The sequence below is a fragment of the Phyllostomus discolor genome, chromosome 2 (assembly GCF_004126475.2).
Source record: "Phyllostomus discolor isolate MPI-MPIP mPhyDis1 chromosome 2, mPhyDis1.pri.v3, whole genome shotgun sequence".
Taxonomy (NCBI): domain Eukaryota; kingdom Metazoa; phylum Chordata; class Mammalia; order Chiroptera; family Phyllostomidae; genus Phyllostomus; species Phyllostomus discolor.
The window spans coordinates 104030047-104051714 of record NC_040904.2 but is presented as its reverse complement, the minus strand read 5'-3'; the positions used below and the strand labels follow the sequence as shown (position 1 = coordinate 104051714).

The 21668-nt window shown below is 47.7% G+C and overlaps 1 protein-coding gene and 1 pseudogene across 1 annotated transcript in view; both read left to right on the top strand.

Annotated features, from left to right (window-relative positions):
• The window catches only part of ITGB5 (integrin subunit beta 5), a 114041-nt gene that overhangs the window by 3483 nt on the left and 88890 nt on the right, over positions 1 to 21668 (top strand). The window contains exons 2-3 of the mRNA XM_028504562.2: positions 5088 to 5173; positions 16867 to 17071. Coding sequence (XP_028360363.1) covers positions 5088 to 5173; positions 16867 to 17071 — 291 coding nt within the window. The remainder of the gene's footprint in view (positions 1 to 5087; positions 5174 to 16866; positions 17072 to 21668) is intronic.
• On the top strand, positions 13102 to 14879 carry LOC118498906 (annotated as a pseudogene).

Genomic DNA, 21668 nt, shown 5'->3' with positions numbered 1-21668 from the left:
CCTTGTGCCTGCCTGCCCTGGTAACTACTTCTTCCCCTGTTCATGGACATACTCTGAGAAGTTCTAACAATGTGAGCAACTTGGATGATTGCACGGTACTTGAATGGTCGTGTCCTTTCACGTGGTGGCATGCAGCTGGGTTCATGGGGTAGGGTCTCTTCTCACAGGTATTTTAGCTTAGCTAGGACTGAGGGCTTTGGAAATCCACGGCTATGGTTTGTTTTCTTTCTTTCTCGTCGGAATGGGATTAATGGCCCTTGTAAATGTAAAGGAACACTTTATAGGTGCCCACTTGTTTGTAAGGTTTCCTGCTTCTGTCGAATGCGGGGCTTGATTCCTGGGCCGCACCATGAAAAGTTTGCTCCAAGACAGGCTTGCTGAGTCTCCTATGGCAGGTGATCAGAGGGGCTGTCTGTGGGCTGCCTTCTCCTTACTGGTTTCCCCCAACCCCGAGTTTTCCAGAAGTGGTTGCTTGTGTCTTGTAGAGCTGGGACCAGCTTCTGTACTTGTCCCTTGAATTATTCTCAAGTTTGGCTCAGAGTGAGCCCGTTAAAACTCAACTCAGGTCACGTCACTCTGACTGAAACCCTCTCATGGCTTCCAAAAGTCCTGATGGTGTCCTGCCAGGTGTCTGTGGACTCTCCCTTCCCCTCCCTCCAACCTTCCTCCCTGGCTTTTTTTTTTTTTTTACCACTTCTCTCCCATCACATACTTCACTCCAACAGCATGATGCTGCCTGGAATACTCTCCCAGGAATGCAGGTTGGGCTTCCTCTACCTTCCCTCAGTTGTTTCCTAACTCAGCTGAGTTTTCCCCGGCCACTCCCAGCAAAAGCTGCAACCTCCTGCCCCACCTTCTCCCTACCTCCTTTCCTTCCATAATTATTCTCCTTAGTGCTTATCACCATCTAATGTACTTGCTTACCATGCTGTTGTCTATCTTCCCCCATGGGAGTCTCCCCGCAGCCTGGATGTAAGCTCAGTGAGACAGGGAGTTTAATCAGTTTTATTCATTTCTCTCTCTTCTGTGCCTAGAACAGTGTCTGATTCATGCTTGTTGAATGCACAGATGGTGGGGTTGGACAATGGGCTTGTCCCATCCTTACCTCCTCGTTGCCTTCTACAACTAGCTTTGAGGTCAGGAGCTTTGCATGTAGCTTAGGAAGAAACATTCTCAGGGAGAGAGAACCCATTTAAATGTCAAGATTTTGGGGAGGCAAGAATCTATAATAGAGACCATTTAGTTGAATTGTTTGCATGAAGATGCTGAGACCTGGGAAGGTAAAGTGACTTGTCCAAGGTCATGCAACCAGTAAATGAAAGAACAAGTACTCGGATCACCCAGATATGCTCTCCTCATCGCATAATTCCAACCCAAACATCCTTCCCTCTGTGACAGCTTCTCTGCAGCCCTCAGGTGGGGCAGGATTGGCCTGTCCTTCCCTTGGCTCATAGTGCACGTGGGGACCGAAGGGGGTGTGTCTCAGCTGCTACGAGGTGAATTGCCCTGGTCCTACATACCTTGGTCCCTGATGCAACCACATGCTTCCCAGGGAGGGTGTCCACCCTATATATTCATTATGCTTTTCCCACCATCCCAACTGCATAACGTCATGTCTCCTCTCCCCCTAGCCAGCAGGGCCATTCGGCTTGGTACTCACTTTTGTTATCCCACTGAATGTTTTGGATCAGGAAACTTCAGCCGCTGGGTATGTGCTTCAGTAGGTGTTTTCTGACCGTGGACATGTGTGCTGGGAAGAGGCAGAATGGAGAGGGCCTGGTCTGGACTGTGTGTGGGGGAGGGGGCAGGCAGGAAGGGTTGGATCGGAAGAAAGAAACATTTCACGTATCTTGAAGGAATGATCGGCCGGACACGATAGCCTTCTGGGTGTGATTGATGAAAGAGGGGTGAGTCAATGAGCTTCAGAGGGAGGGCATAGTTTTAGATTACAGTTTGCAGTAAACCCCTGGCTTCAGAGAGCTGCCGGCAGTTGAAATTGAGTTGGGAATAGTCACTGTGCAAACAGCTACTGAGAAGAGATGTGGCCACCTTCTGGGCTGCTAGTGCCAGTTTCCATGACCCAGACACAGCACTCTGACATTTATGACCTCCAGCTGTTTAGCTTTTTATTCATTGCTTCCTTCCTTTCAAAATGCTGTTGGTGCCCAGTGACTCATCCAGCTAGATTCAAACTGCCTGAAATATTAATAGGTGGAGAGAGGAGGGATGCCAAAGGGAGTGACTCCAGCGCTGGGACACGTGTCAGCACCCAGCCTGTGCCCTTGTGCCTGGAGTGCCTGTCTGCTACCTGGCAAGCTGTGGGCTCTTGGGGAGCGAGGCCCGGGTCACTCGTCTCTCTGCACCTCTAGTATCCTGTAGGCCACTGCTTGGCACACTTAGTGCAGATTTTCTTGAATTTGAATTTGTTCCACCAACAACCTAATTTTAGAGGAATCATTTTGAGTCCAATATCACTGCTTTACTATCGTGCAGTGAAGGTGCAGTGATGAAAACAGTCAGCGATGCTATGTGACAAATGTGTCACAGTTACTCACTGTGTTTGCATGCCAGGTGTCTGTCACATGTCAGTGCTATGTCTGAGGTCCTTTAGGCTGGCAAAGCAGAAGACTGGAGCCCAGTCTGATCCGGGTCAGAACTGAGGAGCCCTTATTGCCTCCAGCCCAGGACTCTCCCGCCCGAGTTCCCAGAGCTCAGCAATGAGGCCGTGGTAATTGGAAGGTGGTGTTTGTGAATCTTTGTGGATTGGAGCAGAGGTATAAATGAGATGTCTGATCTCAGGTTTCTTTCTGATCAAAGGCCTGTTGGTGATGTCTTCCAGAAGACATTGGAACTCGCTGGTCACATGGCTTTGAGTCTGGGATGGTGTGGGGACCACAGGGCACTTGTTGGCCAGCCCACTTTCTGACCTTTTTTTTTTGTAGACTAGCCTCCTTGTTTCAAGTCACTTACTCTTGTTTTTCATGTTTTCATCTATAAAATGAGGTGACTAGCTCATCTTAGAACAGTTTTAGTTGCAAGGGTCTGTAGTTCCCTGACTTTACAGAAATAGTGTCGTACAGCAAAGCGGCCGATACGCTGCCTGCCAGGGTCTGAGTGCGTATTCGGGAGCCAAGGGGAGCAGGAGGGAAGTCCCTTCTGTTCTAGATTTGATCGCTCCCCCCTCAGAGAGCAGTTTCTGACAGGTCAGGGAATTTAACCAAAAAACTGGCATTTTGAAACTTACCCTGCACACATCCCTTTTTTAAGGGCTTCCATGCCTATTTAAATGCTGTTGAAAGCAGGAGGCAGGCAGGATTCTAAGATTTTCTTGGTCAGCGTGTGGACCTGGGAGGGCTCTTCCTGCTCAGATGAGGTGATGCGCCCTGGTTGGTCCCAGCTTGTTTCTCCTGGAAAGTGTGCTCTGTGCCCAGCAGACCCTGCTGCAGGCATGGCGGAGAGATGGTGTCTGAGCAATGCCAGTTCCGTGGGTGTGAGGCAGGGGGCCCAACACAGTGAGGGCTGGTGGGGACGAGGGGCCCCAGGTTCTGGGCGGTGCTCTGTGGCTGGTGGGAACCATTGCTTTTGCCCTCAAAGCCTCCCCGCACCCCTTCTTCCCAGCACTCAGATCCTGCCAATTTTCCCTCCCTCCCACTCCAGCAACCATTCTTATCCCTCGAACAGTGTAGCTTCCGGTGTCACCCAATTTCTGTGGGTTTTTTCTTCTTGTGACAAAGGAGACACAAAGAGTTAAAATTAGCAAATTAGAAAATGCCTGAGTTTCCAGATGGCTTAAAATAAATGTCATGATAGTGTTTAGTGGAGATAGGGAACTATCACCACTTACCCATATTTTTCTTCCACTTTCCCTTTTTCATCTGTTTGACTCTTTCCCGCTTACTGTCTGAGCCCTTCCTGTGGCTGGTGATTCCGTGTTTTCCTTATTCTGTCCATTGTGCCTCAGGCAGTGACCAGGAGAGACCAGTGGGTCTGCTAGTGCTGTGAGGACCAAACAGAGTCATTTCCACTCAGACAAAAACCATCAGGTTCTGTTCTTGGTCAAAAGAAATCTGCCCCGATGTTTTACAGAGGAAGGAAAACACAGGGATGATAGGTTTCTTCAAGGGTACCTATGCTGTGGGGCGGGAAGGAGAGGGGTGGAGGGAGGAGAGGGGACAATGGACTTAACCTCAACACTACAGTTGAGTCTGCCCCAGGGGGCCCTCCCCAGGTTAATGGCAGGGGGAGATGACCTGAGTTTGAAATAAGTAACTTTTACAACACTAAAGCAGTTTCCTTCTAATCTTGGTTTCTGATTTTTTTAAAGTAGGGATGGGCTTTGAATTTGATCAAATGCCTTTTTATTACCTACTGAGATAGTGACATGGTCTGTCTTATTTGACCTACTAGCAGATATATTGAATTAGTGGATTTCCTTTATTTTTAAAACTATTTTAAAAGTTTTTAGAGAGAGGAAGGAAGAGTGAAGCATTGATTTGTTATTCCACTTACGTATGCATTCATTGGTTGATTTTTGTATGTGTCTTCAGTGGGGATTGGACCCACAATTGTGCAGTATTGAGATGATGCTCTAACCAGCTGAGATACCCAGCCAGGGCCTGGACTTCCTTTATCTCAACCCAGCATTGTATTCCTGGGCTATGTTCTTCTTTAAGGGCTGTGCTGGCTTGTTTTGGTATACTGTGGATTTGGTGTGATACCACCTGATTTAGGATTTTACTTTGTGTGTGTGTGTGTGTCATTTTGGCTGAATTAAAGGCAAAGGACCTGTTTTCCCTCAGGGAAAGTCTGTTGTAATGGGGGAGGGTCTGGAAATCCAGGTAGGTCCAGCAGAAGAAATGGGAGTTGCTAACACAAGTGTGAATGCTCCATGGGTGCCTCAGAAATGTCAGTGTTTAGCTTCAGCTCATGAGCCTTAACCTGCGGTTAGCAACAGGGCCTGAACCCCGCAGCCTTACCGAGGCTCCCTGTTAAAAAGAAAGTGACTTCTCCTCCCCTCCCATTCTAAAGCCCCGACAGTAGGGATCATAGCCAGGAACTAATTAGTGCATCTTCATCTTGCTTTACAGGTCTCAACAGATGCACTAGTGGAAGTGCCACCTCTTGTGAAGAATGTCTGCTAATCCACCCAAAATGTGCCTGGTGTTCCAAAGAGGTATGTGGGTGGTGAGGGGGGAGGGGAGGAATGCTCTGGGGGTGGGGAGGGGTGGACTGTGCCGTAGCACACGAGTTGATTGTACAGATAAAGTGTGTGCAGACTCTGCAAGTTGCCTTTTCCTCTTTTTCCTACGGGATGACAAGAGAAAAGCTGCATTTTAACGTGATCCATTAAATCGGCTCTCTGAAATTGGCTCTTGAGAGTTTTAATTCTGTTTTAGGGAAACGAGGCCTTCCTTTCCTTTTTCGGGGCGGGGGGACCCATTATGACTCTTGTATAGTTTTCTGCTGTTTAAGCAGAGACTTGAGCTTGTGCGGTGAGCTTGTTGCATAACAATTCAAAACGAGCCTGGCTGAGTGACCTGTCGGTGAGTACTGGTCGCCTTAACGTGGCTTATGTGAGGATGAATGGAATATCATGACCTGGCCTTTATGGAGTGATTTTATTAAAAATAACAGCTGCTGTTTCTTCAAGCCTATAGGAAGGAGTGTAAGCTTGGGGTGGTGATCAGCAGATTGCCGTCCTAAAGCAGTACAAATGTCAAGGTTGGTGGGCTAGTTGGGAAATGATCAATTTCTAAACTTCCTGTCTTAAAGAACATGTCTGGATCATTTTTCTAAACTGTTGCTAGAACCATGGGACATAAGCCCTTCTTGCACTTGTGCACAGTTAAGGTTATTTTTGAAAGAACCCAAAGCTTGGCATTTTAGACTGCCTCCGCCTCTGCAGCTCAGTGGGACCTGAATTCAGTGCGTGTCAGGAAGACCGGGAGTTGGCCCCTGGGAGGTCGGGCTTTGCTGTGATGCAGCCTCAGAGGTCGAGGGAGTTCTTTGGCCTGCACTGGCTGCGGCTGGTCTGTGTGGACCCCTGCCAGGTGCTGTACACGGTGTACACGATGTCTCTGATCATCACAGCGGCTCTGGCAGGTGGGTGGTGGTACACTCATTTTACTGATGAAGAGTGGAGGCTCAGAGAGGTAAAGCCTCTCTTTCCAGGACACATGATGTTCTGAAGCTGGGGTTTGAGTCTGGCTTCTTGGGTTTCTGAGCTGGAGTGCTTTCCAGTAGGCTACACTGCTTCTTACGTGTGACTGCCCCAGAATTTTTTCTAGTAGAGAGTAAGATTAGGACACAAGAGCTTTGAGAGAGGATTCTCCCCAGTGTCTAAACCCTTCACTGATTTGTGTTTAATTAGTGTCTTTGTTATGAATGCTCTTTAAAACCTTTCGCTGCTTTCCTGTGACCTGAAGGACAAATCCAAGCTCTGTGGCCACTGCCTGTGTCCCCGCCATTGTCCCTTGCCCACCACCAACACTTGAGTCAGAGGAAACTACCTTAAGATCCCTAGAGAGCCTTGGCTGATGAACATGCGTGTGGTTTTCCCTGTGCTCCTCCTCCTCCTGGAGGCCTCCTGGCATTCCACACCTTCCCCTGATTAGCACCTTGTCTTCTGGTTTTCCAGAAATCAGTGCAAGCCTCATTTACTTTATGAAGACTTTCATGGTTTCCCCCCCAACACATCTGTCCATCCCTTCATCCATTCATCTATCTGTCCATCCATTTGATACAAGAATGCAAGCTCTTTCCACTAGGATATTAGGGCAGGAGTTTTATCTGTATTCTTCACTGCCATATCCAGCACCCAGAATGGACACATAGTATTTACTCAATAATTATTGATGGGAGGAGTTCATTAAATGTCTGTCTATGGAGAGTCTGCATGTGCAGGCCCTGACCACTTCTTTGTCTCCCAAACTCTACTTCAGTAGCGCTCAGAGACTCTTACTCTGTTCATTTGTTCCCATGCCTGTTACCTTGAGAACATAAGCCACATCTTATTTGTCTCAGCATGCTCAGATTCAGCTAAGAAGCTGGCAAGAATTCATCTTTGATAAAAGAGGCCCACTAAAAAAGACATGGAGTTAGAGGACCAAAGGTTAAGTATCAGTTTTGCCACAGTTTATTCTCAGTGTCTTGATGTGGAAAATGAATAAGACACCTCCCACTCTCCGGCGTTATTGGGAGTGTAACAGGAGACCAGTGCAGGAGAGGGCTTGCGATGGGACTGCTAGTCAGCCCAGCCTCTTGAGTGACTGAATGAGAGTTATCCAGCAGGCTGCTGTCATCAGTGGATATTTTCTGTGAAATGTGGGCAGTGGGATCCAGACACCAAGATCATTGTCTATTTCAGGCTTTTTCCTTTCCTGTGTTAGTATTCCCATGAGTCTGTCGGCCTGTTATTGACAGTGAATGACATTATTCTGAGGAGCTTTTCACTGTCCCAAGCCCACTCTTGGGTTCCCTCTCTAGCCTGTTGGGCTCTCTCTCTGCTTAGGTAGAGCCTCATTCTTGGCTTCAGAACTTTCCATGAGGCCTGTGCTGGAATGCAGCTTCCCGTCTTCGTCGGGAGGTGGGGACCTGAACTTTCCTGGGGTCCTGAACGTGTCTCTGGGACCAGGGTCTGGAGAGTTCAGGAATAGCTTTGATCAATCCCTGCCCCTGAGCAAGACAGAATGAGTGTGCCTTCTTAACCATACATCCCGGGACATCACCGAAGGAGTGAGGTATCTATATGCCAAGAGCCATGTGTGTGTTTTGAGGGTTCGTACCGAGTGGATGGTGGAGGGCCAGGTCCCTAACCAGTGTGTTCCAGTGGATTCTGATCTGTGGGGATTAATCCCAACACACATTCCATCGGGACCCCCCTGCTCTAGATCCCACAGTGACTTCCTTACCTCATTGAGGTGGAGGTGGAGCTCCCTACATGTAACACCCCTGGAACCTAATTCCACCCCTTCCACCCAGTCTGTCCTCCCCCTTACTGTGTCCTCCCACAGGTGTCGGGTTTGAGTCGGTCCGTGTCCTCACCTACTCCAGCACAGCACTGCACGCTGGTTCTCTCCACCCCGTTCTGCTGCACGGCCCTATGATCCTGGCTGTCTTGTCTGTTTTCTAACATAGTTTACCAGGTGGCTTCAGACTTACCCTCGGGCTTTACGACCAGAGTTGCCAGACTCGCTCACCTACTTGGAAATGAGGATGTGTAGTGGATTGCCTGTCCTCACCTGTCTGCACTGCACACCCTGGCCCTTGTCCCTTGTCCTTCATGACCCCCTGGGCTTTTCTTTCAGCCTCGGCCCCTGCTTCTCAGCCAGCTTGAACACTTACGATGTGTGTACTGCACAATGTAAAATACACAGCAAACTCAGGCAGCTTATTATCTATTGTGTTCTTCATTTTCTTTTAATCCCCACCCAAGGATATGTTTATTGATTTAAAAATTTTTTTTAAACTTTTTAGAGAGAGAGGAAGGGAGAGAAAAACATTGATGTGAGAGAAACATCTATTGGTTGCTTCCTCACACACCCTGACCAGGGATCGAACACTCAGCCTAGGTATGTGCCCTGACTGGGGATCAAACCTGAAAACTTTTGGTGCACAGGACAATGCTCCAGCCAACTGAGCCACCTGGCTAGGGCTGTCTATCCATCATTCTTTTAAAGTGAAGATTTGCCTCTGTTCTAAGACTCCAAGTTTCACAACCCAGTCACCATAAAGAAGAATGAACTGGGAAGAATGTGTGTGGGAGCTTTAATGGCGAGGCCTCAGGGCAGCCCATGTTATTTCCACCCACATTTTCCTGTTTAAAACCCAGTCATATCACTAGGCCTAAGTGCAAGGAGAACTGGAGCTCTAATCTTGCTGTGTTCCCAGGAAGAAAGAGAGGGTGGGTTTTGTTGTCTGGCAGCCTGTGCTGGAGGCACGGAGGCTAATGTGCCTTGCAAGGGGACAGCGGTTGAGGAGAAGCAGCAGGGCTGATGGGCCCATGTTCCCTGTGGGATAGAAAGCAGGGTTGGTGGGAGAGGAGAGGAGGCAAAGGCAGGCAGGGTGATTGAACTCGGGGCTGGGGCAAGTGGAGAGGCTATAGGGCGTGAAAGGGAGACACTTTGAGGTGACATGGCCTTGTGCGGTATAGGCTGCCAAGAAACGGGAAAAAGAAGGACCCAATAGGCACAACCGCCCTGTGGGAGGCCTGTGGCATGTGGATGGGTGGCAATAGTGTCAGGCATAGAAGGCTTGGGGAAGCCTGGGCTGGGGTGAGGGTGTTTGCCTTGGAGGTGGACGTGGAGAGGAAGGAATGAAGTCAGTAGGGGTGGAGGCAGGAACAAGGAGGCAGAGCGGGAGGAAGGAGACGGGTTAGAGGCTGGGAAAGAGGATGGGCTGACTGGGCCTTCTGGGAAATTATAGTAGCAGGGAAAGTAGAGGTGACATTATCCACGTTTTCCTTTAAGTTAGGAAACAAAGAGCATTTACTCCCGCTCACAAATAAAATATAGATTCTTAGAACATCTCTTTGCGGTCATGAAAGGGATAATCTTGGCCTATTATAGATGCTTCATAAATATTTATTCAATGTGTTAAGTCAGCCAGTTGAAGGCTGACAAAGGGACTTCTCTATCCCCAGGCAGGAAGTGCATGTGGTGGTATGTGGCTGGTGCACAGATTTTGGATTGCATCACTTACCTTCTTTCTTCCCTCTCGAGTTCTACGAAACCCATGGGGGCTCTGCCAAGCCCGGGCTGCAGCCTTGGCAGGTCAGAGAGCCTGGCCTGGTTGTGCCACAGCAGAAAGGCCAACCACAGAGGACACCAGCTCCCCACTGTGCCCACTTCTCTGTTTACCAGTTTGCTCTTCCCTTCTTCATCCCAGGGATTGGCCTGGTTGTCTCATTTCCTGCTTGGATTCCTCTTCTCCCAGGGCTTGCTGTTTCAAACAAACAAAAATCTGTCCTTGCCCCCCAAACAACCACCCACATCCCTGTAGGGCTTTAGCCTTCAGCAGGAGTGGGCAGGATGGTCCACAGATGTCATGTAATGACCGTGTGGCAGGAGAACCTGAACGCGCTGGTGGAGACGCTGGACTGCTGCACCAAGAGCCAGCTGAGCACTGGCCGTCACTGCGGGAAAAGAGATTTTTTAAAAAATATATTTTATTGGTTATGTTACTACAGTTGTATCAATATTTCCCTCTTAGCCCCCTCCACCCTGTACCCCCATTCCCTCCAGCAGTTTACCCCTTAGTTCATGTCCATGGGTCGTGCATATAAGTTCTTTGGCTTCTACATTATCTGTACTATTCTTACCCTCCGCCTGTCTATTCTGTACCTACCATTCATGCTTCTTATTCCCTGTACCTTTCCCCCCTGTTCTCCCCATCTCCCTGCTGATAACCCTCCAAATGATCTCCATTTCTGTGATTCTGTTCCTGTTCTGGTTGTTTGCGTAGTTTTTTTTTTTTTCATCTAGTTGTTGATAGTTGTCAGTTTGTTGCCATTTTAATGTTCATGGTTTTGATCTTCTTTTTTCTGAAATAAGTCCTTTTAACATTTCATAAAATAAGGGTTTGGTGATGATGAACTCCTTTAGCTTTACCTTGTCTGGGAAGCACTTTATCTGCCCTTCCATTCTAAATGACAGCTTTGCTGGATAGAGCAATCTTGGATGTAGGTCCTTGCCTCTCATGACTTGGAATACTTCTTTCCAGCCTCTTCTTGCCTCCAAAGTTTCTTTTGAGAAATCAGCTAATTATCTTAAGGGAACTCCTCTGCAGGTAACTCACTACTTTTCTATTGTTGCTTTTTTTTTTTTCTTCTTTTTTTAAATTTTAATCATTGTTTAGTACAGTTTTCTCCCATGTTGTTGCTTTTAAGATTCTCTCTTTATGTTTAACCTTTGGCATTTTAATTATGATATGTCTTGGTTTGTTCCTCCTTGGGTCCAACTTGTTTGGAACTCACGTGCTTCTTGTATGTCTATTTCCTTTGCCAAATTAGGGAAGTTTTCTTTCATTATTTTTTCAAACAAGTTTTCAATTTCTTGCTCTTCCTCTTCTTCTGGCATCCCTATGATTCAGATGTTGGCATGTTGGAGGTGTCCCAGAGGTTCCTTATACTCTCCTCATTTTTTTGAATTAGTTTTTCTTCTTGCTGTTTTGGTTGAATGCTTATTTCTTTCTTATATTCCAAATAATGTATTTGAATCCCAGCTTCCTCCTTTCCACTAATGGTTCCCTGTAGATTTTTTTTTTAATTTCACTTAGTGTAACTTTCATTTCTTCCTTTATATTGTTGCCGTACTCAGTGCACATCCTGTGCACTGAGCATCCTGATCACCAGTGTTTTGCACCCTGCATCTGATAGGTTGGTTATCTCTGTTCTGTTTATTTCTTTTTCTGGGGTTTTGATCTGTTTCTTCATTTGGGCCATATTTCTTTGTCTCCTCAATGTAGCAGCCTGCCTGTGTTTGATTCTGTGTGACTCCATGTCTTAGTAGCGTGGCCTGTTATAGAAAAGGCATCTGTAAATTGTGTGGGGAAGAGCCTTAGGTAATTGCCAGGGCTGGGCAACCCACTTCACCCCTTTGTGGCTCTGTGTGGGGGGAGGGTTCAGAGAGGGGACGATGCTGCTACCTAGCTTCCGGAGGTTTGTCCAGCACTCACCTCCTTTCCAGTCACTTCACCCACTTCCCGTATGTGACTGCACCCTTCCAGCTGTTGCCCTGGTGGTGAATCTGAGAGTGGGTGGGTTTGCATACATTCTAAGTCAGTGTGGGCTCTTTAAGCTGAGTCTCCTGAAAATCCAGCAGTTTCTTCTGCTGCCCCAACACCCGCTGGTTTCTATAGCCCGAAGTTATGAGGGATTTATCTTCCTGGTGCTGGAACCCCGGGCTGTGCAGTCTGGCCTCGAGCTGGGATCACTCATTCCCAAGGTATCTCTCCTGAATTTTATCCATCACATGTGAATGTGGGATCAGCTGATCCACTGCCACCGTCTCTCTGTGCCGCAGTGCAGCTCCGCGCCTCTCCGCCATCTTGGTGACTCCACCCCTCCTACTCACCTAGATGAATGTGTCTTCTTTAAGCCCTGTTGTCAGACTTCCATACAGCTCAATTTTCTGACAGTTTTGGGTGGTATTTGTTTTGAGATCTAGTTGTAATTCTTTTTGTGGTTGTGCAGGAAGGTGAACTGTGTCTACCTATGCCTCCATCTTGACAGGAAGTAGGAAAAGAGATTTTGATTAAACAACAGTCAACCTCATTATATGCTGTGGGTAACAGGGGATGGAGGGAAGAGAGAGGGGCAGGTTACAACAAGGTGCAAATGCCAATGTTGTAACAAATTAAAAGGATCTAAATTTGGAACACCTCCCTTTTGAAGTTCCTGTTCCCATTCGGTTGCTTCTCTTGGTAATTTGCCTGGAATGAATGCAGTTACTCTTCCTAAGTTCTGTGGAGAGTTGATGGCGAGGTTCTGGAGACCAGAGGCTTCCTTCATGAACTGAAACCCCTTCCAGCGCTGAGCACCAGGAGTGCCTGCAAGCAGTTGAGCTTGTTTCCATTTTTCCATGTTGAGATGAAGTCCCCTACCCCCACCTTCCATACTTGTTTTTCTGCATGATGAGGATGTTTATCCTCCAAGTTTGATAGGTGGCAAGAAGATCTCTGTATTTGGGACAGCAAGGAGATACAAAATTCAGAGGGCTAGAATCTGTGTGCCCAGTTAGTTTTTCTGCTATGGAATTTGGCAGTGGCCTTGTCTGAGATGATGTAAAGATTTCTGGACTTGGGTCCAAGAAGCTGAGGCCCAATGAATTTAGACTTCTCTGGTAAACTCATGCATGTGGGCATCTCACCCACAGAAGTGTGGGGCTTCCCTGACTGGTGGGGCCCAATTGGTTGGGTGTCATCCCTCAAAGCAAAAGGTTGCAGGATTGATTCCCGGTCAGGGCACATGCCCAGGTTGTGGGTTCTGCCCTGTCGGGTGCATACAAGAGGCAACTGATGGATGTTTCTCTCTCATGTTGATGTTTCTCTCCCTCTCTTTCTCCCTCCCATCCTTTCTCACCGCCCCCCCCCCCCACCTGTGGGGCTGACACCTTGTAACTTGCTTTATTCCCATACCTGATGGAGGGTCCAGGTGTTAGGTCTCTGGGACCTGAAGGCTCTTAGCACATCAGACATTGGGATGTCATCCATGTGAGGAGGATTTTCTTAATCATAAGTCTTCCTTTTCTCTAAGGGTTTGTCATCTGGGGCACCTGCCCTCACTGAATGTGGAACTTGGAACTGTAGGTATTGAGACATTGCCTTTACAGTGTTTGGGTATCTCAAAGGTCATAACCTTCCCAGCAGTTGTCCACAGTCTCTGTGGTTTTGGTTTCTTCCCTTTAAATGTGCACATGTCCTTGTTTAAAATGAAAATATCTAGAAAGGATTTCAAGGGCATAAAGGAGGGGCCCTTGAGCTTGTGGAGTGCCACTTCCTTGGGCCTCTGCAGTACTCTCTGTCCTTTTCTTGGACAATGAGAACCTATGGCTAGAAATTAACCATGGTCGTTTTCAGGCTCCACGCCATAGGGGCCTTCAGCTGTGGCGGGAATCCCGCTGTTGAGGCAGCTGCCTTACCCTCAGAAGGTCCTTCAGACCTACCCTGCCCAGAGGTGCCTCAGCTGGTGTCTTTGGGGCCCTAAAGCTCTGGAATAATGACAAGATTTGATATATAGTTAAGGGTATCTCAAGAGCTGTTCAACACATCAGTAAGGCCATTGGGCTTGCCCCAAGTAGCAAGAAACTGACCTTTGTGAAATAGGATTTTGACAAACTGATGATACAGATGAACGGCACTGAGACCAGACCTAAATTTGGTACAGGTGCCATCATAGGATGTCCCTTACTGTCAGTAAAGCTGGAGCTGCTGAGAAGGGGCTGCCTGGGCTGTCACAGTGCTGATTGGTTGGCACTTCTGAAGTCACCCTGCAAGTTGCAGTTTTAATGTGGACAGTCATCATTCTCACGCTGAGAACCAGGAGCACTGCAGGAGTTCCTGGTCCTCCCTGCTGGTGCAGCAAACTTCAGGGAAGCCATGCACATTGGAGCTGAGGTTCGACCACAGCCTTGAAGACTGGTATTAAGGAGAAAGAGAGGGAACACTGCCACCAAAGGGGGAATGAAGAGGGCTTTTCTTCTAATATCCTAGAGAACAAAGAAGGCCCAAAGTGCAGTGGGAAAAGCCAGCTACACAAACAAGGTTGTAATTGGCATAGGTGAGGGCTGCCTCTGAGTTCTTCGGGTCTGGGAAGTAAGACCTGGACTTGGAGTCTCCTGACAGTCCAGCAGGTACATCTTCCCTGACCACCAATGGCCCTGTACAAGTCCTCCATTAAGGACTGGTAGTCTGTCAAAAACCCCTTTGGGTAGGACAGCCAAGAAGGTCCAGGCAGCAGGGGATGATCTCGGTGACCAGCCTGAAGGCGAATGGCTGAGGCTGTGGATAAGGAATCTTGCAACCACCGCCTCCTCAGAGGGAGGCAGACTGGCTTTCTGACCTGGTCTGTTCCAGAGCCCGAGCTGCTTGAGACCATGGGAGGGGCATCGGGTTCCCTTCACTCTGGGGAGACTGAAGGTGCTTTCCTCGCCAACCCCTAGTGGCCGGGATCTGCCCGGGACTGGTCAAGACAGGGGCGCCTTGGCAACCAGAAGTGGACCAAGGATCACCAGCTCCTCAGAACTGGAGGAGCTGGCAGCAAGGCCCAGTGCATCAGCGAGACATTCAGAAGTTCTCCAGCTGAGTAAGCTCCGAGCAGGCGAGTCCTGAGCCCTTCCGACTCTGCACAGCTAATTAGACCTCTGCTCCAGACGGCGTGGGACAGCGGACCCACAGCCGCAGGGCCCACAAGGCCCGCAGGACCCGCAGGAGGTTGACGCTCCCTCCCCCACACCTGTGCCTTCTTCCCGCTTCATTAGAATTGTTTCTCAGAGTCAACCCTGGCCACTTGGAACCCCGCTTTGGAAACCTTAGCTTAGAAGTCATTGTGTAATTTCAAGGATACTTATTTTAAGCTAGAACAATCGTGGTTCTCTCCTTCTTCCACAAGTGGCTGTGGAGACAGCTACACCTATGGCACAGTCCCTGAGGTTTGGGTAGGCAAGATCTCCAAGGGTTCAATACAGAAAGTTAAAAAAAATCCAGTTGTAAAACACACACAGAACAAACAAACAAACAAACAAACAAGCAAAACCTCACAGAGGCCCAGAACAGCACATCCGGTTTTACTTCTTCAAAAATGCTATGAAGTTATTCTTCTTGACTTCTTGGTCTTGAATCTTGCAAAGACTCCAACAGACATTGACTAGCCTTGGGGCGTCCTAGTCATGACCAAGGGCGAGTCCCTCTGTGTGTCTGTGTGTCTGCCAGTAGTGTGGCTTCTGATAGCAGTCAAGGGACACTTGACCCATTCAAGGCTTTCTGGCAAAGTGTCACAGAGGGGAGCGGAAGGCCAGCGTCCAGACTGCTCCAGCCATCACAAGGATCAGCCAGCATAGCAGTGGCCGGCACCCAGCCAACGGGGGGAGGTGACCTTGGTTTTCACATCTGTCAGTGAAAAGTGTTCGGAAGGAACCCTGGGTTTGCTTTGCCATTTAAAAGTTTCACTACTGGAAAATGATCAGTATTTCTTGTTGCCATATATTAAAACAAAGGACGTTATTTCATTTTAAAGTTAATGACCCAGACTTGCAGTGCCCCACATTAGTTGAGTCATCCTGATGCCCGCCCTGCTCAAGTCATCTTAAGAAAAGAACTATTTTTCTTATCAGTGTGGTTTTATTGTTCAAATAGCAATGAAGATAAAAAAGAAAAATAATCGTTTTGGTTCCTCTACCCTAATACCTCAACCGTCTTCATTTTGAAGTTTTTTTTGAACCCTAATGCAGGTACAACTATATTTTCTGATATTTTTCTTAGTATGAATGTTTTGAAATTTCTGTTTAGTCTTCATAATCATTGGTAATGGCTCTACAATCTATTGAAGTGATAAACCATATTTTTCTTATGGTTTAGGGATTTAGGTTTACAAATTTATAAGATTATATTATTCTAAATAACACTGTAGTACAGATCCTCTCAAGTTTCCCTTTCTTTTGATTTTGTCTTTGGATTAAATTTCAAGAAGTGGACCCCCAGGTCAAAGGATACGGTATGTGTTGCCACATTGTTGTCCCGGTGGCTGTGCAGCGTCAGTGTCTGCAGAACAGACAGATGAGTGAACAGTTCCCAGGGGAACTGCCAATTGCCCGAGTGACAACTAACTCAGACACTTACATCTTTCAAAAAATTTTAACTATACAACTTATGACCATTTCAGTTAATTCTCTCCTGCTAATCATGTAGACAGTTAGGCACATTTTTAAAGGAGCATTTTGACATTAACTTAGCCATGAAACAGCCCCTGGCCAGCTGGTTCAGTTGGTTGGAGTGTCATTCTCTGCACTGGAAGGTTGCAGGTTCAGTCCCTGGTTGGGACACATACAGGAGGCAACAGATTGATGTTTCTCTCTCCCTTCCCCCTTTTCCAAAACCAATGGAAGAAAAAGATATCCTCAGGTGAGGGTTAAAGAAACAAAACTGTGAAATCCAACATTTGTATTATGTGTTTACCGTTTACACAATGCTTTCAGCCCTCTTAATGCTTGGTGGGGTATCTGGGGTACGGATGATCATTTCTCCACTTTCAGACAATGAAAATGGAATGTAGAGGGTTCGAGGCCAACCAGATGGCGGTGGGTCTACAACCCGAGGTGTAGTAGAGAGACACTCTGACTACCTCCTGCTCTCTTCCTCTGTTTCTTTGCCTAGAACTTCGGCAGCCTGCGGTCAGTCACCTCCCGGTGTGACTTGAGGGCAAACCTGGTCAGAAACGGCTGTGGAGAGGAGTTGGAGAGCCCAGCCAGCGTTACCCAGGTGCTGCGGAGCCTGCCTCTCAGCAGCAAGGGCTCAGGCCCTGCGGACTCAGACGTCATTCAGATGACGCCGCAGGAGATCGCTGTGAGCCTGCGGCCCGGTGAGTGCCCTTGAGATGGGGCACATGAATGATGGGGAGGTGGACCAGGGCAGGCTGGGGACAGGGGTCAGGGGAGGTGGGGGAGGCGAGGCCCGGACCCTAGGAAGCAGCATTCGGGACCCCTGGGGAAGGACAGCAGAGCTTTGTCATTTTTAAAGTTGTGGTAAAAAATGTATGTGACATAAAATTTATCATTGTAACCATTTTTAACTCCATTGTTCAGTGGCAGTAAGTTCACTCACCATGTCGTGCAACCATCACCCCAGACCATTTCCAGAACTTTTCGCATCTTTTCAAACCGAAACTCTGTGCCCATTAAATAATGACTCCTTGTTCCCTCCCTCCCCAGCCCCCAGCAAGCACCCTTCCACTTTCTGCCTCCATGTGTGTGACTGCTCTGGGGACCTCAGATAAGTGGACTCAGACAGTGCTCGTCCTTGTGTGACGGCCGACTTCTCTCCACGCAGCATCTTCACGGTCCGTCCAAGCTGCAGGGCGTGTCGGGTTCTGTTTTTTACGGCTGGGTTACATTCATTGCGTGTCTGTACTGCACTTTGTGTATCCACTCGTCCGTCAGTGGGCTCTCGGTCCCCCTTTTAGCTGCCGTGAATAATGTTATTGTTTTTTATGGGAGGATGGAGTGAATGCATGTTTCTCAGGGAAAGTGCAACTTCTGGGGAAAAGTACATTTTCCTGTTAGCAGATTCCATTTAAGTCAGTGACATTCTGAAGGGACAAACTTTTAGAGTAGAAGTGTTTTGTTTTATGACCTTGGAGCCTCTTCAGACCCTAGAGTTGATTGTAATATAAGGAAACTAACAGCTTTGCACACCCACTACGTGATAAGTCCTTGATCTACCCTAAGGTAGCTAGTACCGTCTTACCTGAGAGAGTGACCTGCTCCAGTCCTCCCTGTCGGGGCAGGGAACTGACTCGCCCCCAGGCCTTGGTGACTGCGGGGCTCATCGCTGTTTGCAGCCTCCACTCCTGCCACCCACTGCTCCGCAGGTTCAAGTCCTTGGATGTCGAAAGATGCATGTGCACAGTGCTGAATTAAGATGCATCGCATTGTTGAGAGAAGGAATTTTTCCAAATTCCACTGGTTGTAGCCTTTTTTTCCTATGCCATCGTCTAGGAAACAGTGACTGGCAGTCACTGTTTCTAGATGGCTTGCTCAGGTTTCCTGGGAACTGGGCACAGTGAAAAGACATGGATCTGGTTGGCCGTTCTGGGTGCCCGCCCTGGCCCTGCGCCTGGCCCGAGGCCCTGGGCAGTTCCCCCGGCCTTGGCATCTCGGGGCCTGTCTCGCCTTCGTTCCTCGCAGCTGTGTTTGGAGGCCTATATGAGTGTTTTGTATAAATGCACTTTAAAAAAAGCTAAAATCATTATTTTCAAAGAGTAATGGGCAGAGATGTAGATGCTAGAGAATCAGCCAGATACAGGTTTGAATAGGGATTCTCAACGTCTCAGAAGTGAGTTGAGCACAGCTCTACCTGTCGGAAGCGCTCGACAGTGCTGCTTGTTTCTGTCAGAGAGAGCTCTGAGTCATCCTGTATTTGAGAAATGTTTTGTTTGCCTGCTGGATTATCTTGGAAATACGAAATGAAAGAAGGACGTGAAGGGCCCTGCTGGAGAAAGGCACAGACTACAGGACAGTGCAGGGATTCGTGCTGGGTTTCGTTGAAGTTGCTATTTTTGTGAGTCGTTTCACTGTAAGTGACACTTAGCCTTTTTGTGTGGTGAGACACCACAGTGAGAGGGAAAAGGAAGGGAGCCCGTACAGAGTTGTGTGAGTGGGTAGGGAGTCAGCTGGCCTTTATGTGGGCACACGTTTGGTGTGACCTTCTGTGCGGAAAAATAACTCATCCTTCTGTGCAGACAGGCTGAGGGTCAAGGGCTTTCACCCAGAAGGGAGGCGGGAGGTGTGGGAGACCTGAGATGTTGGAGCATGGTGTGGAATGAGAATGGTTATCAACTAAGGTGAATGATACATTTTCCTTCTTTTTTTTTTTGTAATAACAGTACAACAGTAACTTAAAGGAAATTTTGAGAAGATTAACACAATATTATTTTTCTTTTTTACTAGATCCTCTGTCTTTATCCACATGTTCATGTTTTTCATCTACTTAGAACATATTTATAACGGTATATAGTTTTTACTCAAAACCTTTGAAAACAAGGACGAAAACTCACACCTCCGAAAGAGTGTGGTGTCAGGGTCATCCCGAGGGAGGGAGGCCTTTGTGTCTCTGGGACCCCTGTCCAGGATGGCCCTCAGAGTCCGTGGTGTTCTCTCAAGGACATGCCCTCCGTGGGGGAGCACTGTCAGTCTCTTGGGGTAGCTTCAACTTAGGGAACAGCTGGAGGTCACACCAAGCCAGAGATTGTCACAGCTTTAATTCCGGTTTTAAGAATCAGAATTAAGGTGTGATTCTAAGGTGGGGAAACTGCTGTTTGGTTTGACTTATCAACTGAGACAGCCCCCAAGAGGAGCCACAGAGGTGAGGAGAGTGAGGGGCCCCCCTCGGGCAGAGTTCTCTTGACATTACATTTATGTGCACTACTTAGTTATATGGAGAGCTCAACATATGCTCCACTAGAGAAAAAAGAAATTTGTCTTCCTTGGCGTAGTCACATCTCCTGTTAAGTAGTATGATATAGTTCCTGGTGTCCTGGTATCGTGAATAAAATGGGGAATGGGATCCTGCGTGTGTCCAGGCTCGTGCTGGGGCGCCGTCTGCTGCCCCGGCCCTGCGGACAGCGTGCCGACGGCCGGCCCCTTGCCAGGAGGTCGGGGTAAGGGAGGGCTGGCCGCCCTGTGCAGACACTCAGCGTGGGGACGTTCCCACCTGTGGGGATGAAGACCAGGAGCGGGGCTGATGAAAATAACGAATTTTTAAAGGTCGGGAGTGTGGTGACCCTGACACCACACTCTTTCGGAGGTGTGAGTTTTTGTCCTTGTTTTCAAAGGTTTTGAGTAAAAACTATATACAATTATAAATATATTCTAAGTAGATGAAAATATGAACTTGTGAGTAAAGACAGAGGATCTAGTAAAAAAGAACCTTGTGGATATGTTTCTCAAATATAGAAGCACTTGAAACCAATGGTGCCTCTTAATATTTTGAAGATGTTAATATTTATAGAGAAATACAGGCAAACCCCTGGATATTTGTTAATTTGGGGGAGAAAATGGTATGTTACAGTTTATCAAGTGCGTGCTTACCTCAAAGCGATGACCCCTGCGATGACCTCAAGCGATGACTGGTGGAGGCGTCAGCTATGCAGTGACTGGGTTTTTCCATCACGCGTGTTTAGCGTTGCTTTTGCCTCTCCTCCCTCACCCTGCTCCCCAACCTCCTCATGACAGATGTTTGCTGAGTGAAGTGGAGTGCTTCGCCAGCCTTCTGTCAGACTAGCCAAAGGCAAGCCTCTGCACAACGTGAGAGACTTCACCAAGGCACAATTATTGTTCAAGGATAAGCCTGGAAAAAAAGAAAAGAAGCATTCCTTTCCCTTGAGTTTAAGCAGGATTTTTTAATTTTGTTTTCCTTTTTTAATGGAGACACCATCATGTACCATTAAATCACTCTTTTAGACTGCACAGTTGGTGGCGTGCAGTATGTTTGCAGAGCTGCACAACCCTCACCTCTGCTGACTCTGAGAGCATCTTCATCACCGAGAAAGAAGGCCTGTGCCAGCCACTCACGGGCTCTCCCGGTCCTCCCCCTTCCCCTCCCCACCACGCTCAGCCTCGACCCACCACCCGAACTACCACCCGTCTGTTTTCTAACTCTCTGGTTCACTTATCTTGGACATTTCATTTAAATCATACAAGATGTGGCCTTTTACGTTTAACTTCTTTCACTTTGCAAAGTATTTTCAAGATTCACCCATGTTATAGTGTATAACAGGACTTCCTTTTTATGGCCACATAATATTCCACTGCATATAAATGGATGTGCCACATTCCAGGTGATGGACAGTTGGGGTGTTTCCGCTTCGGGACTGTTATGACTCACGCTGCTGTGGTCGTCCGTCCACGCACCAGCTCTGTGTTGACATGTGTTTTCAATAACCCTGACTGTACAGCTAGGAGCAGTGCTGGGTCATGTGGTTATTCTGTGTTTAGCTTTTTGAGGAATTGCCAAACTTCAAGCAGGATTTCGTATAAACACAGGATCATAGTTTCCATTTTGTTTTCAATCCTGAAAATGTCAGGATAACAGTCTTAAAAAAGCCTTAACGAGGGACATAAAACCCTTAAGAAAGGACGTACATTTTAGAATAAAGTTTATTGAAGTGGTAAAAAGCTAGAGGTGGAGCAATTACAAAGGCTTTACTTTGGTCATTACTTGCCTGACTCTGTTAGCCTCTCAAAAAAAATGATTCTTGATGGGTAGTTTTTTTTTTTAATTTAATACTTTTTATTTTGAAGTAATTTTAGATTCATAAGTTGCAGAAATAGTAGAGAGTTCCTGTGAGCCCTTCTCAGCTCTTCCCAGTGATGGCACAGCCCGTGACCAGAGCGTGCGATCGCAGCCCGGAAGGCCGCTCGGGGCTACACTGTTTCCTGGGCCGCGGGGCGTAGGCGGGG